Source organism: Stegodyphus dumicola, chromosome 10, assembly GCF_044657685.1.
Source record: "Stegodyphus dumicola isolate Sdum_Otavi_A_Nest chromosome 10, ASM4465768v1".
Classification (NCBI taxonomy): Eukaryota; Metazoa; Arthropoda; class Arachnida; order Araneae; family Eresidae; genus Stegodyphus; species Stegodyphus dumicola.
The window spans coordinates 141,150,043-141,167,786 of record NC_140777.1 but is presented as its reverse complement, the minus strand read 5'-3'; the positions used below and the strand labels follow the sequence as shown (position 1 = coordinate 141,167,786).

General features: G+C 33.6%; 2 protein-coding genes across 3 annotated transcripts in view; one reads left to right on the top strand and one right to left on the bottom strand.

Annotated features, from left to right (window-relative positions):
• The window catches only part of LOC146995117 (nuclear pore complex protein Nup107-like), a 142,016-nt gene extending 140,972 nt beyond the window's left edge, over window positions 1-1,044 (bottom strand). Inside the window, exon 1 of one of the 2 annotated variants that reach the window (XM_085825614.1) lies at window positions 906-1,044. In XM_085825614.1, coding sequence (XP_085681740.1) covers window positions 906-940 — 35 coding nt within the window. In that variant the 5' untranslated portion in view covers window positions 941-1,044. The remainder of the gene's footprint in view (window positions 1-905) is intronic. The other variant, XM_085825616.1, reaches the window with a different exon arrangement.
• Window positions 1,045-1,773: 729 nt separating this feature from the next.
• The window catches only part of LOC118204705 (protein BCCIP homolog), a 57,210-nt gene continuing 41,239 nt past the window's right edge, over window positions 1,774-17,744 (top strand). The window contains exons 1-2 of the mRNA XM_085825613.1: window positions 1,774-1,930; window positions 2,295-2,372. Coding sequence (XP_085681739.1) covers window positions 1,829-1,930; window positions 2,295-2,372 — 180 coding nt within the window. The 5' untranslated portion in view covers window positions 1,774-1,828. The remainder of the gene's footprint in view (window positions 1,931-2,294; window positions 2,373-17,744) is intronic.

Sequence of the window (17,744 nt, the reverse complement as noted above, 5' to 3'; positions counted from 1 at the left end):
GCGAGTAAAAATGGAACGGCGCCAACGGGTTCGCTCCCGAAGCGCCAACGGGTTCTCTGCGGATGAAAACCCTTAAAAACTAATACAAATATGACTTCATATGCGAAACTAAGTAAATGCCGATTAAATTCATCAAACAGAATTAGTGAAGTTAGTAGTAATAAGTATAAAATCCACGGGTAAAGTGCAGAATCGACCACTTATTTGTTTGGCGCTTTTTTTTTTCTTTTTAAGAGTAAGAAGAATTGGATTTTTGTCAATTTTCTTTGACTTTTTAAGTGAAAATAATGTGTACATGGATAACGAATCTGAGCAATTCTTAAAAACACGTCAAGCAGTGGGTGATTCTGCACTTTCCCCAAATCCAGGACCCAGAAACTAAATGTTAGTAAATAAACATATGACCTGTTTTGAATTAATCTGTAAATTTAAAAAAAAAACCTATAATTAAACTATTACAGTATAGAATAACGATTTGCTCAGGATCTTTAAAAACTGGAAAACTGTCGCCAACACCAAAATGACCCGTTCAACTACTCATCGTATATGTCGCGTTTACTGCTCATCATAAAGCCGCCAAAAGTAGCCAAATGCCTTGTGCAATGGATACTAGGAGAAATATATAGCAATATTTAATATGCGAAAATAAGCAAATGCCTACTAAATCCAACAAACGGAATTAGTGAAGTTAATATATTTAATATTCGGTTCCCAAAAATTGAATATAATATATGTAAGGTAAGACAAGATTTCTGTTGAATTAATTTGTAAATTAAAAAAAAAATTAAGTTACATTTGATGAAATGTAATTTAACTATTAATTACAAGCAAAAGGGGGAAAGAACAAAAGTTCGCATATATTTTTATCTAAATGTATAGGAAAAATAACAAACCCAAGCACTCACATATCTTTTACTGGAGTTCTCGACAACTCTAACATTTCGGTACAAAGTATTCAATTAAACTAAAAGCGTTAAAAAACGTAAAACCAGTAGTACATGCTAGTATACAATTTCAACATTCACATAGCCGCGCGCATTATATAAATACAACTCAACTCACTTCATACAGCGAGATAATTTTTATTAATTTTTTTATTTTCCATTATTACACTTAATTATACGCCTATTTTAAGTCCATCTTTAAATGCTATTGATTTATTTTCCGACGTATTTTATACATACCATAAACATATCATTCATTTTTATTTTTCGGAAATGACACAATGAGCCTTTGAGTCATTTCCGAAATGATTCAGAATGAACCTATTCGGAAATGACACCTTTCCGTTTTTTGTAAAATACTAGGAATACTTTTGCTTTTCTATAATATTTCCTTAGCAGCCTCATTTTATCTCTCTCTGTCTCTTTTTTCGATCACATACAGCTACGATATTTTCTCTTTATTTACCCTTTTGACTATAAAACAGTGTCATGTAAACAGCAAATCATATATGATAATCAAGGAATAAAAATAAAATCAAAATTAAAAACGAATGATGGGCTACTGGGGGCTTAATTTGGAATTTCTCAGCTTCTATTTAAATAAAAAGTAAATTAATTTTTAAATGTTTTAAATATATACATATAATGCTTATTTTAATTCACATCTACCACTCTTTTTTTTCTCTTATGTTTTATATTTTGGCTAACGCACGCATTAAAAAAAATGTTTTATATTTTTTTCGACAACATAACTCTGGGACTTTTTTTCGCTCACAAGGCAAAAATGCTTCAATATACCGTGCTCTGAGAATTTTTTTTTTTTTTGTCTGTCTATCACTTCCGGCGTATGGTCCTTGTGTAATCTTGAACGAATTAACGTCAAAATGGCAGCCCATAAGAAAAAGCGTCGTGTGCAGCAACAAGAAAAAGAATCTTCTGATACCGGTAATAATTCTCCTACACATGACGATGATGTAGTTCCAATGGTGAGTCTTAAAATACTTTTAACTAATATTAGATTACTCAAACAATACCCAATTTTGTAACATATTTAGGGTTACCGTATTGTAGCTGTGAGAATTTAAGGGCATTGGCTTCTGCAGGATGGACTCGAGTTACAATTGTAATTTTCCCATTGATGCATGTAAAATGTATTTATAATCAGGTATTTTTTATAAATGCAATATTCTGTTTTCTGCTAGTGACCCCGCATATTAAAAAGTAAACAAAGGTATATTTATGTAATTATTTGCGAGCAGCCGCATCTGAAATGTTGAATGTCTAAGACATTATGAAAAATTAATTTTAATGTGCGTGTGTGAATAACTCAAATCTTTTTTGCTTTGTTAGGTGGTGTTGAATGTCGACTTTGATGTAAAATTTCCTGAACCTACTGATCGCCCTAGTGTAATAACTCTTTTACAGCAGGTAATACTTTTTTATATTAATTCTTTGTTTTTATTTTGTTTTGTGACTTAATTAATCCATTTGGCTTTTGTCCATTATATTCATGTTTATTTGTATAACTCAGACAGTAGGTCCACCCTGTTATGCTATTATATAAAACTGATAGCAAACTCTGTAAAATTTCATGAGATGTATTTTAATGGCTTAATTTGCTGCACTGTAAGGATTTTCATCCGCAGAGAACCCGTTGGCGCCATTGCATTTTTACTCGCCAAGCTTGTGGTTCATCGACGATCAGCCGAACCGTGAAAGTGATTTTGGTTAATCTTTGGATTATGGTAACTTGGCGATTAATTGGCAACAAACTCAGCTACAGCAAACCTTTATTTTTTTTTTCACCGCCATTTTGTCTTCATGAAGTAAAGACATGTTTCTTTTCTTTTTATTTACTCAACACTTTTTCCAACAATCTGCTAGCCGAATTACACTTATGCTAGAAATTTTATGTAACAAAACTGCTTAATCATGACAAATATTAATTGCAAAATTGGGAAAAAGTGCAGAATCGCTAACTCCTTGCCGCGTTTTTCAGAATCACACATACACAGTAACCATGTACACGTCGACTTATTTTTATTTAAAAAAACATCCCAGAATTGCACAAAAATGGCATTGCGTACACTCTTGACTTTATCCATCTACACTTCTATTTTCTCATAAATTAAAAAAATTTCACGAAAATGCATAAAAATTTTGTGAATCTTTAAACTCGGTAAAAAGCACATATATGAAATTACCTGATCCCAAAAAAGTATATACCCTTTCCAAGGATGAACATTTCCACGTGTAATATAAATAAAATATCTGAAAACTTTTACCTCTAAATTATCTATTATAAACGTCACCAACGAATTTATAATGCAAACATTAAAAATGGTTGCGAATACTTAGTGTCAAATATTTAAATTATTTCCATGCACGTTTACTTCCACTGAAACGTATACCAAATTGCTACAAACATATAATTCACAAAATAACTATCATTTAATTAAAATATAATTAAATTAAAAGCACTACTTAAAATATAAATAAGCACATACATTAAATTAATAAAAATTAGCTTACAATCCTAATTACTTTAAACTAAATCATTGCTAATAACAATTTTTCAATAATACCATATTAATTTATTTACTCCTTACATTTAGAACAATGCATAGAAATAATATCCTCAAATAATTAAAAATACTAACTTACCTAATCTTCTTCAGAATCTTGATTACGTGGCGGATAAACTTTTCTTATTTCCTCCGCTAAATAAAAAAACAAAATTCTCTTTATCATAATGCTTCGGAATGGCGCTTTTTATAGCACTCCACATGCCCTCTATTGTATTCGTATGTGCGCCTGTTTCAGGATGTTTAAAATCATACTTATGGTTCACAGCAAGATGTTGAAAACCTTCATCCTGCAAACAGACATATGACTTCCAGCAATCAGATATTATTATTGTACCAGGTAGAATATACTGCTTAATAAAACTTAATAAGCAATCTTTACTTCTATCTCGCACAACCTTAAAAAAACACTTATTACTACCCCTTTCAATCCCACTAAATACCCATTTCGAATTCACTTTAGATAGGGCCATGGGATCCAAAAATTAACCAACACTATTTCAGACAACACAGAGTGAAGCTAAATGTAAAATGCACAAATACAAAAGCTAAATACAAAAAGTACTGCAGATATTTTTCCAGATTTCCCCCTTTTTCCGATTAAAGAACTGTAATTCGTTCATTAATGTCACATGACATATCTCATGATCTCTCATTTTCCTCACACAAAATAATGCGTAATCGGAACTGAGTACTTCTCACATTATTCCCAAAGTCCTAGGTAGTAACCTTAATCGCCTACTAAAATGTTGCCAAACTACCTGTTACCATATTCCAAAGATTAGCCGTGATTTTTAGTGCATGTAAATTCAAGTTAGACGACAAAACAATATATTAAGCATATGGTAGTAAAAATTCACAGATAATAAGCATGTAGATCTAAAACTAACCGATTAAACGTAATATAGGAAAATAAATTTGTATTAAATTCAAGTTAGCACAGAAAAGAATATATTAAGCATTAGACAATATATAAGCATTTATAACGGAAATAAGAATTCATTTAAAAATATAAATTAGTATTAATGTACTGAAATTAACCGGTTAAACGTGATAAACGAAAATTTGCCCTAAATTCCAGTTAACACAGAAAACAATATATTCCTTACACCAGCAGTGGCTTGCTAATTTTGATGACCATGGTGATGCATCAAACTATTCTGTCATCTTAGATAATCAATAATATTTTTTTATTTCAATTTAATCATCTATTTATGTCACACCTGCCATCCTCTGAAAGGTTATTGTTAGAAAAGCATTAAAAATATCTTGTTAAAATTTTACGCCATAAAAATTGATTTATTCTCATAATTTTAGATGACAGTAACCAATAATGGTTGATCTTTGGATTATGGTAACTTGGCGATTTTTTCACGAAAATTTGGCGACCAACTCTGCTACAGCAACCCTCTATTTTTTTTTCGCCGCCATTTTGTCTTCACGAAGTAAAGACATGTTTCTTTTCTTTTTATTTACTGAACACTTTTTCCAACCATCTACTAGCCGAATTACACTTATGTTAGAAATTTTATGTAACAAAACTGCTTAATCATGACAAATATTAACTGCAAAATTGGGAAAAAGTGCACATTCACAAACTCCTTGCGCGTTTTTCAGAATAGCACATACACATAAACCATTTACACGTCGACTTATTTTTACTTAAAAAAACATCCCAGAATTGCACAAAAATGGCATTGCACACACTCTTAACTTTATCCATCTACACTGCTATTTTCTCATAAATTACAAAAATTTGCACGAAAATGCAAAAAAATTCTGTGAATCTTTAAACTCGGTAAAAAGCACATATATGAAATTACCTGATCGCGAAAAAGTATATACCCTTTCTAAGGATGAACATTTCCACGTATAAAATAAATAAAATATCCAAAAACTTTTACCTCTAAATTATCTATTATATTATAAACGTCACCAACGAATTCATACCGCAAACATTACAAATGGTTACAAATACTTAGTGTCAAATATTTAAATTACTTCCATGCACGTTTGCTTCAACTGAAACGTATACCAAATTCCTACAAACATAAAATTCACAAAATAACTATCATTTAATTAAAATATCACTAAACCATATACACGTCGACTTAATTTTACTTAAAAAAAATCCCAGAATTGCACAAAAATGGCATTGCGCACACTCTTCACTATATCCATGTACACTGCTTTTATCTCATAAATTAGAAAAATTTCACGAAAATGCATGAAAGTACTCAACGTATTCTACTCAAACGTATTCCAAAATACTACAAACATATAACTCACAAAATCACGATCATTAAATTAAAATATAATTAAACTAAAAAACACTACTTAAAATATAAATAAGCACATACATTAAATTAATAAAAATTAGATTACAATCCTAATTACTTTAAACTAAATCAGTGCTAATAACAATTTTCCAATAATACCATATAAATTTATTTACTCCTTACATTTAGAAAATGCATAAAAATAATATCCTCAGATGATTAAAAATACAAACTTCCTTAATCTTCAGAATCTTTATTACGTGGCACGCACACTTCCACTATTTCACACAACACACAATGAAGCTTAATACAAAATAATATAGTACTACAGTTTTCCAAATTCCCCCCCCCCTTTTCCGATTAAAGAACTGTAATTCGTTCATTAATGTCACATGACATATCTCATGATCTCTCATTTCCCTCACACAAAATAATGCGTAATCGGAACTGAGTACTTCTCACATTATTACTAAAGTCCTAGGTAGTAAGTAACCTTTATCGCCTCCAAAATGTCGTCAAACTACCAGTTACCATATTCCAAAGATCAGCCCCAATAATAAAAATAAAAGCATTACTTAATTATTTAAAATGCACATGCAAATTTTTGCGGCCTACGGAAACAAATTATTTTAGAGTTTGTAAACCTCATGGTTCTTAGAGCTGTTAATAATTAAGAACACTACGTCAACAGCCGTGTTACAAATTAACATTCACCCCTCCCGCCGTATTTTCTTCCTTTCATCCCGGACCGAGAACCGACATCTATCTACGAAAATATTTCTATCTATTCGTTGTTAAAATATTCAGAAAAAAAATAATAATAAATAAGAGAAGAATAATATAAATCTGCAAACTTCGAACAAGCGAATAGGATAAATTCGCTGGGTTACCGGTTTGAACTATTATCGCTAAAGTTGGTGATGTTTACATTTACCGGGTTCTCTGTCGAAGTGCTTCCCACTGTAATGCTATAATAAGTGAAAATTTGTATAGATTTCTTCCTTACAAGCTGAAAGCATTTTTGCTGTCTTATATACAGCCCCAACCTTTTTGTCCCTAAGAACACAGGGGTTCACAACTGGTGGTACGCAAGAGAAAAATAGGTGGTACGCAAAGAAGCAAAGTATTTTGAACTATTAAATTCAAAAATTAAAACCAAACATCCTGATTCAGTTTTCTCTCTAACATTCATAAATTTATGCGATGTGAGCTTTGTTCAAGCGTGGTGGTGGTACTAAAGGTTTTCAATTTTTGTTTAGATGGTATGCGTTAGTCAAAAAGTTGAGAACCGCTGTTCTAGAATATCTGTTTGATGGCGGGTACCATTTACTTTTCTAATGTAAATATATAGTTGGATAGAGTTACATGCCCATAAAAGAAAGAGAATGGTCGCATTTCACTTTGTGCTGGTATCTGTGTTGGACACTATTTCTATTTCATTAATATTGAGAAAACTTTCACGTAAAATTTTATTGAAAACTATATTTGTATTTGATTTTATTTTTATATATACTATATTTGTATTTGATAGTATTTGATTTGTAGACATTTGTATAGTGATCACACAGCAGTGGGCATATGTTAAACTATCAGCGAGCGCCATTCGTAGGAAAAGTTTTTTTTTTTATAATTTGGAATATGATTAGTGTTTTCCTGTTGAGATTTTAACATTTAGCATTTGGATCCACCGACATGTCTAATAAATTTTCTCATCATTACTTTTAGTTGATGTAACTTCTAATAAAAATTGTTCAGTCTAACAGTAACTGCTGTTTGAAGCACAATGTTATACAGTTGTTGAATTTAAAATTTTGAGAGCTTTTCCTTTAAACAAAAATTATTTTTTGCCCTTTTAAACCCAGTATGCATGCTTGCATTATAATTGTAATCCGTGAGCAAGCAGTGTTCTTGAGAAAAATACATCACTTTTATCTTTGAAGATGAAATGTTTACAGACATTAATGGCTGAAAATCTGATTGATGAAAGAATCAGTAAATGAAAATTGTGGAGAGGAAAGAAGTCACATGAACAGCTTAATGATCCCAATTGGTGTAGAATCTGTTCAGAATTGAATATTTATCTCAGTTTAGAATATGTGAATTTCACATATTTTTAGGAAGAAAGAAGTTTGTCTGAGAAAGAAGTTGTTGATGCTATGCAAGACTGGGTCAATATGCAGACAAAAAATTTTATTCTCCTGTAATTAAGAAACTCCACAGACATTCAAAGAAGTGTACTAGTGTGGCAAGTTACTGCAAAGGAAAACTGTGTGTATGTAGTATTGGAAAGTCAAACAACAAGTATCAGCGTTGTTAAGGCAGAAGTGATCTGGCAACCACGATGAGAGAAAACAGCAACGTGGTTAGCTAGCAGCCATTATTATTGTGCTTGATTGCGTGCTGGGAGGTGCACCTATGCGATGGCAAGAGTGTCCATCCAAACAGAAGTTAAAAGAAATAAAGCTACAGTCCATTAAATCTTAGTGTTTGTGTTTCATGAGTACTTTTATTCTCAAATATATTGTGGTCCGTGCAACCCGGTAGGAAGATTAGTGCCTATGGATAAAGTGCTGGTTAAAAAGCTTAAAGGTGAAGTGTTAAATTGATAAAAAAAAGTGTGATATGTTACTTCGCATTCAACAAGATAATTAAAAATTAGTGTGTGTTTGGATTTACAAATTTTGGTTTCATTTGGATTACCTCAAACGGAGGTAAGTGAATTTGCTCATATATGTTCGGTATTATTAATTAATGTTAATTATGGAAGCATTTTTAATTAAGAAAAGAATTTTAAAGTCAAATATAACGAAAGCAACTTCAGATTTCGAAAAATATACTTGTGATGAATTTCAGTTACAACTTTTTGAAAATAAATGTGCAAAATTTAATAATGAATGTTCAGAGATTTTTGATAAATTATTTGTAGTAGTAGATGAAAAAGAGTTTGACAAATATGTAACTGAACAACAAACTGTTCAAGACAGCATTGATACTTTGTGGGTTAAGGTTAAACGACAAATGTCAAAATTTAGTGCTAAAGATGCAAGCAATGTAAAGATTGAAAATACCAGTGCACAAGGTATGAAATTACCTAAATTAAACTTGCCGTCTTTTAGTGGAAATATTCAAGATTGGTTAAGCTTTCGGGATCTTTTCATTTCAAGCATTCATAATAATAATGTATTATCGGATTCCCAAAAGCTCTCGTATTTGAAGTTATCGCAGCTAGGATTATTTAATCAGTCATAATTTGTGACAATAACTATAAAATTGCTTGGGATTTTTTAGAAGAGAGATACTCCAATAAACGTGATCAAGTTTTCGCCCAGATAAAGCGATTCATGTCAATTTCTCCCATACTAAATGAAAGCCTGTCTTCTATTTTAAAATTAGTAGACACAGTGAATGAAAGTGTAAGGTCTTTGGAAATATAAGACCAAAAAATAGAGGGATTCGCAGAAACATTTCTTGCATATATTTTGCTGCAAAAATTAGATGTTTCCACTCGTCTTTGGTGGGAAAGAGATTCAAAAACAAGTGAGTTACCTAAATTATCTGAGCTTATTACATTTCTAAAAAATCATGCTAGAACTTTGCAGTCGTCAAAGTCATCTAATGTATTTAATGCGAAAAAGGGTCAACCTATTCAAAAGGTGAGAGCCTTAGTGTCAAATGTTAAATGTCAAAATTTTAAATGTATTTGTTGTAAAAGTATCAATTTTCACAAGTTGTATAAATGTAATTCTTTCTTGAAAATGACTGTAAGCAAACGTCTTGAATTTGTTAAGAAACATAAATTATGCTTTAATTGCTTGGGTTTGAATCCGACTCATTCTGCAAAGAACTGTCATTCAGAATTCAGCTGTTCAAAATGCATGAAAAAACACCATAGTTTACTGCATTTTCCCAATCAAGACATTTCGCATTCACCTGCTACTATAGGGAGTTTTGTGGGGAAGGAGGAAGCACTGGCTAATAATTCTGCCCCCCCTTTAGTAGACAACTCGGAGCTGAACGCTGAAGCCAGATGTTTTGAAATGTTATCTAATTGCAACCAAATAAACAATTCGGAATTTATTGGTTCGTGTGTAACTGCTTCACAAGTGATTTCGAAGGAGGTATTTCTATCTACTGCTATTATTTATGTTAAAGATTCTTGCGGAATTTTATTGCTTGTCGAGCTTTACTTGACTGCAGAAGTTAGTGTTCGTGTTTCACCTATGATTTCGCTAATAGGCTTGGAATAAAAGGGAGTAAAATTAACATATCAGTTTCATGTTTAAATGGAAAAGCTATATTGGTAAAATCCAAGCTTACTGCTGTGATATCAAACAAGCGTGATTACCACCGTGGTCTCGAATTCTTTGTTGTACCTAAAATTAATGAATTAGTACCAGTGAATTATTTTAAGTTTTCATTTTCACAGCTTCCGCAAAAGATCAAACTAGCGGATCCTCATTTTAACAAAACCCAGAAAATAGATGCCTTGTTAGGTGCAGTATGCTTTTATGAACTATTGAAGGCTGATCAAATTCATCCACGAAATTCTAATTTAACTCTTCAAAATTCCGTATTTGGATACATTGCTACCGGTGTAAATGTTGGTTCAAATTCAGGCAATACGATTCAGTGCGGATTTATGAAAGTCGAAGAAGACTTAAATTCACTAACCAAGTCCTTTGGGGAGATTGAGGCTGTTACAGAATCTCTCAAAATAAAAAATAAAGAAGAAGTAGAATGTGAGGAACGTTTTATGAAAACCCATCAGAGGAATACTGAGGGTAGATATGTAGTGACTCTACCATTAAGGCAAGATGTTCATTTGGGTGATTCTTCGCAATTGGCCACCCAACGGTTAAATAATTTGTGGAAGAGACTAGACAAAACCCCTGACATGTCTAGGATGTATTGTGAGTTCATGAGTGAATATAAAGCGTTAGGGCATATGCAAAAAATGCAGAGGGTGTCTGAAACTTCTAGATACATAATGCCTCATCATGGTGTTTATAAGGCAGAGAGCAATACAACTAAGTTACAAGTGGTATTCGACGCATTGGCTCCTTCATCGTCTGGTTTTTCATTAAACGACTGTTTGATGAATGGAGGTGTAGTTCAAGATGACCTGTTTTCTATCTTGCTACGATTTAGAAAACACAAGGTGGCTTTCACTGCTGATATATGTAAAATGTATCGGCATATTCGTATAGATCCTGAGCAACGCAAACTTCAATGCATCCTTTGGAAAAATATGTTAAATGATGCGTCTAAACTTTATCAATTACTTACGGTAACATACGGAACCAAATCAGCGCCTTTTTTAGCAACAAGAGTGTTGAAGCAGTTAGCCTTAGATGAAAAGGATAAGTATCCATTGGCTTCTAAAACGACACTCAACGATTTTTATGTTGATGACATTTTGTCTGGTGCAGAAAATGTCACCTCTGCTGTAGAATTGCAGCGGCAGTTAATAGACATGCTACAATCTGCGAAAAAGGAATTGCACAAGTGGTGCTCAAATGAAAAAATTCTTTTAGAACAAGTTCCATTCGAAAAACAAGAGTATCGTTTTGGAGAATCTTCACAAAGCACCGTAAAGACTCTGGGTTTAAGATGGAATCCAGAAGAAGACTTTTTTAGTTTTACTGTGTCTAGTTCGTCAAAAATCTGTACAAAACGCACGGTTTTGGCAGATATTGCTAAACTGTTTGATCCTTTAGGTTTCCTAGGGCCTGTAATCATGAGGGCTAAGATATTCCTGCAAAGGCTGTGGCTTTTACATCTAGAATGGGATGATCCACTTCCTTTCAAAGAGCGACAAGAATAGGAGACATTTCAAAAGGCCTTACCAGAGTTGAAACAAATCAAAGTCCCTTGTTACACTCTAATAGAATCAATTAAAGAAACTGAGCTCCACTGTTTTGCTGATGCTTCAAAGTTTGGATGTGGTGGAGTAATTTACTTGTGTAGTGTCTCTGAAATTGGCGAAGTTAAAGTGACTTTACTTTGCAGCAAATCTCGAGTATCGCCTATCAAAGTAAAAACCATTCCTCATCTGGAGTAGTGTGCAGCAGAGCTCCTTTCCAAACTTGTGTGTAAGGTAATAACATCTTTGAGTTTATATGTTGACAAAGTTATTCTGTACACAGATTCAACAATTGTGTTAGCCTGGATTGCTACATCTCCTCATCTTCTAAAAGTGTTTGTGTCAAATAGAGTAGCTCGTATCCAAGAGCTAACTAAGGATTTCTGCTGGCAACATGTCAGAACCGCAGACAATCCCACTGACCTAATTTCTCGCGGTCTGAGCCCGGAAATTATTGCTGACAACTCTTTGTGGTTTCAGGGACCAAATTTTCTGCATCAACAGGTCATTAATTATGGTGTTAATAATAACTTTGAAAATTCAAATGAGAACTATGTGCGTGAACTGAAACTTATTTCTAATGTAAATTTGACAGTAACTGTCAAAAATTCTCTTTTAGATTATGTTTTTAGTATTACTAATTGTTATGCTAAATTAATTAATGTTTTTGCTTATGTTTTAAGATTTATAAGAAATTGTAGATCAAAGGGAAAACAAGTAGGTCATCTGACAGTAGATGAGGTTTCATTAAGCGAAAATAAATTACTTTCCTTAGTTCAACGTCAAAACTTTCCTGAAGAATTCAAGAACTTAAGTAAGAAAAGGGAAGTATGTAAAAATAGTCAGTTAAAATTTTTATGTCCCTTTTTAGATGAATCTTAAGTTATTAGAGTAGGTGGTAGACTGCAGGAAGCTAACTTACCCTTTAACACAAAGCACCCTGCTGTTGTGCCAAAAAATCATAAACTGACTCATTTAATTGTGTTACACTACCATATTCGAAACTTTCATACTGGAGCACAAGCGCTCTTGCATAGTGTTAGACAAAAATTTTGGCCGATAAGTGGACGTAATCTTGCTAGAAAGATAGTAAGAGAATGTGTTACGTGTGCCAAAGTAAAAAAAGTACTGCTGGATCAAAAGATGGGAAATTTACCGTTAGAGAGACTAAATCCATCCTTTCCCTTTAACCATACTGGTGTTGACTTTTCTGGCCCTTTTGGTATAAAGTATACAACTCAGAAGAAGAGCGTAGAGCACAAGATTTATGTTGCAATTTTTGTTTGCCTCTTGACTCGTGCAGTCCACCTCGAGATCGTTTCAAATTTATCTACAGAATCATTTATTGCTGCTTTGAAGTGATTTATTTCTAGAAGGGGTAAATGCGCAACCTTATTTAGCGATAACGCTCGAAATTTTGTTGGGGCTAGCAATGAATTGAAGCGACTCTACAATTTGTTGAAATACCCTGATGAATTCTTAACCAAATATCTGACATCTGAAAGAATTCATTGGAAGTTTATCCCTCCCAGGGCTCCTCACTTTGGAGGTATATGTGAGGCAGGTGTTAAGTCGTTTAAGTTTTATCTTAAGCGTGCAGTTGGGAGATTGATTTTTACATTTGAGGAGTTTCTTACAATTTTGAACCAGATTGAAGGAATTTTAAATTCACGTCCAATATCCCCTTTGTCAAATGACACCAATGATTTAGAAGCTCTTACACCCGCACACTTTCTAGTCGGGCGATCTTTAACATCAATAACAGAGCCTGATTTAACTGGTTTTCTGATAGTTCTTTAAAGCGCTGGCAGCGCACTACTAAAGTAATGCAATATTTGTGGAAAAGATGGCAAAATGATTACATCAGTCATTTACAGCAACGATTTAAGTGGTATTTCTCTAAGGATAACGTTAAAAAGGGCACTATAGTTTTAGTAAAGAAAGACAACATGCCCACTTCGACTTGGTAACTGGATAAAATAGAAGAGGTAATTTATGGTAAGGATAAAAAGGTTAGAATTTGTATTGTAAAAACCAAGACAGGTTTTTTTAAAAAGACCAATAACTAAATTAGCTGTACTACCAGTAGATGTTACATAAGTTCATGTATATTTCCTGAGTTCAAAAACTTATTATATATGCATTGTATTTTAATTTAGATGTTGTGCATTTCATGTTCTGTGGTTAATTATGTTTATTGCTTTTGTTTATGTGTATCAATTTAAATTTTGTGATATGATTTGGACTATATGGTGATTTAAAACTGTTTAATTTTGGTCATTGTTAACTATGTAACAAATGCCCAACCCGGGCGGTGTAGTTAAGGCAGAAGTGATCTGGCAACCACGATGAGAGAAAACAGCAACGTGGTTAGCTAGCGGCCATTATTATTGTGCTTGATTGCGTGCTGGGAGGTGCACCTATGCGATGGCAAGAGTGTCCATCCAAACAGAAGTTAAAAGAAATAAAGCTACAGTCCATTAAATCTTAGTGTTTGTGTTTCATGAGTACTTTTATTCTCGAACAAGCGTAATATTTATAAATTTTGCAGAATTAAGTTTCGATGGTTTAGAACCATCTGGCTCAGCTGCCTAAGTACAAATGAACGAGATAAGTTAAGAATTGCTGGAAAAAAGTTATATTGATGAAACAAGAAAACTAAAACATAAGTTCCTTAAAGGAATTAGAATTAGGGACCTTAACTAGAACATTAAGACTTTTTTGAATGTGAAATTCCTCTAGAAAATCTGGCTAATCTTTGGAATATAGTAACAGGTAGTTTGGCGACATTTTGGTAAGGTGATAAAGGTTACTAGCTAGGACTTTAGCAGTGTACATGGATAAAGTCAAGAGTGTGCACAATGCCATTTTTGTGCAATCCCGGGATTTTTTTTAAGTGAAAATAGGTCGACGTGTACATGGATGATACCGTGTTATCAGGTTCAATGTTTCTTCTAACCTTCTTCGGAAACATACAATGACCTGACTAGAACAGAGAGCTTACTAAAGCTATGTTCACTAATTGTAGTAAGTAGACAGGATACAGACGAAGGGTATACAAAACCCTTTATTTTTTTCTTTATATACAATGACTTCCGTACTTCGGAATACAATGACCCTCCACTCGGGGTCTAACTTAAAAGATATCAAAATAAAACTAAACTCTAATTTAACTTTAGAATAAGATTGGCCTTATAATAACAGAAAGCGTATGTAGCACAGAGACTGTGAACACTACAGTACGTTTAATTTATCAAGAGGATTAAAACCTCTGGCCTGGAAGGCAAAGTAGCAACTGCGTAACTTCTAAGGTAAGCAGCCTGCTTCGAACTCACGGCTTCCTCTCTCCTCTGCTTGGCAAAAAGGCCACACTTAAATACTTGGCGTTCGCCAGACAACTTTGCATAAACTCCTTCACGCTTATAATTCTGGCCGGAAGTAGAAAATAAGAAGTGATAGTAAAGATTTAAAATAAAATAAACGTTAGTAAAACTTAAGATCCTTACATACTTCCCGCCAGAGTTAATTAGTTTGAAACTGAGGTCTAAAACGACCTTGTTGAAAACTTTTAGCTCTAGATACTAACGCGAGGCCAAACTTTTACAAACATAACTTAGCTAGAAACTAGAAAATTTTAAAAGAAAGAAATTTGTTACAATAGCAGCTCCCGGAATATACAACAATCTTTTTTCTTTTTCATCTGTACTGCATCAAAACAGGAGCTTTATTCAATTCTGGTTCCTTCCAGAGATCTGGAAGGAAAACTAGTTTAATGAAATGTTACAGAATGACATTGCAAATAACATATAGAATATACTTTTCTTAACATTCTTATTTCATTCATGACTATTTTAATTATCTCTCCCCGTGCTCTCTGACATGTGTTGTAAAAACACCAAACACGAATGTGTTTCTGTCTATGTGTTCAACACTTCCTCCTACAATCAAAACACTAACGTGTTAAAATTCAACATACGAGACCTCTTAACACACCCTAATTTCAACTCTAGACCCTGAGGTACTATTCTGAAAGTGGCTAACTCTAAAGTGTAGCGTCAGAGAGCCTAACTACATCATTCAACCTTTAACACATATTCACCATGATTTAATCTTTACAGTCACACGAATAACAAATTTTTTAACATTACTTTCACTTTTACCATATCACGGTATTTCTAAACATTCAAAATAACAGTTCACATGTATACAAGAACATATCAAGATGCCGTTAATTTTACACATTTGAAAACATACATTAGTAGTACATTGTTAACTTCTATTCTTTTCAAAGCAAGTGCCAATTCTTTCTACATTGAAATAATACTACATTTCAAAAAGTCTTTCAGGCTAAAACTTCTTTCTTGTTAGAATGTTTTAAATAAAATTTATACAATAACTTTTTACAATATTTAAGTCTTTATACAACGCTATTATACATCAACTTTAGTTTTACGCGCGAGTAATTGAAAAACATAATAAGAAAATCGGTCACAACTCATTTCTCGCCCTTTTGGGGATAAAGGTAGACCTCGCATGAGGTAAAACTTCTTGAAATCTGCCACTTGCAGTAAGAATGAAAGATTAACTTAAGTTTGTAAAGTAACATAAAATTTTACTTATCTTTGTAATATTCAGACATCCTTTTCTGGGCCCAGTCTTTAAAGGTGCTGCAGACCGTAGCTTGGTTGATCCTCCTTCTTGTACGGGCTCGCCCTTCAGTGCTTTCCTCTGGAAGCTTCCGTTTTTCACCACTACGGCCACCCTTGAACATCTTCCTTCTGTCCTCTGCTTGTGGTCTTGGCCGTTTGAAGGCAGCTGGTCTTGGTGGAACCGGGAAACTTCTGTCGTGATCCTGCTTGGACCTCGTTGTTGGCCGTTCAAATTTTTCTTGTACTTTTTCCTCCGCCGCTGATGGCCCTTCCGCAGTTCGGCGACTTTTGCTGCAGAGAGTTCTGTCGGATGAGTCAATCTTCCGTTTCACAGCCGGGTTATAGTTGCCGTCCTTTCTCCCGGTCTTTTCCACATACGTCGTCCTTCTCCCTTCTTCATTCTGGGGGTGTTCGTGAACTCTGTTTTTTGGACGGTGGAACGGCTTCTTTTTCTTTGTACCTTCAATTTTTCCGCGGGGCAATTTTCTTTTCACTTGCTTCTGTCTCTCATTGGCTTGCCCTTGTACTTGTCGTTTTCCCACCTCTGGAACTTGTACCTGCGGTGTCTGCCGTACCGGATCCTGCAAAAGATCTGAAAAGATTTGCATTTTATTACGGTCATAGAATGGTTTTATCTGGTCAATGTTTGCGGAACAGGTTTCACCATTTCTTGCCTTTAACACTACAACAGCGTGAGTTATTTTTTCTATAACATATGGTCCTTCAAAGCGTGGAAAAAATTTGGCATTTTTCTGGTGCTGAAGAAAGTGAATGCTTAATTTTTAGTACTTCATCCCCTACTTTATAAGTTACTCCCCGTCGTTTCAAGTCATAATACAATTTTTGTTTTCTTTGTGCTACTTCCGTATTCTTTTTTGCTTCTTTTATTAGTTTTTCTATATCACCCATTTTAAATTCTGGGGCTCTTTGTTGCACATAAAATAGTTTATCTAACGGTGTTATAACCTTTCTGCCTAGAAATAACTCAGCAGGAGTTTTGCCCGTTGTATCATGTTTTGCGGTCCTAAGGGCGAAAGCAAATTCATTGATATAGTTATCCCAGCTTTTATGAAAATTTTTAACATAACTACGGATAATTTTCACTATATTTCTGTTGACCCGTTCCGCTATATTTGATTGCGGCCGATACGGGACCATTTTTAAATGATGTATGCCCAGTTTTTGGCACATGTCTTCAAATATATTATTTACAAATTGAGGACCATTATCCGATATAACTTTTAGGGGCGCCCCGTATTTTAAAATATATTTATTTAAAATAGAATCGGTAACTAATTTCGCGGAGGCTCGTTTTAAGGGAACAATTTCGGTCCATTTACTAAAATGATCAACTATAACAAGGAGATAGCGACTTTTGTTTAACTGACTTTTTGGGAAAGGGCCCAATAAATCGATGCCGATTA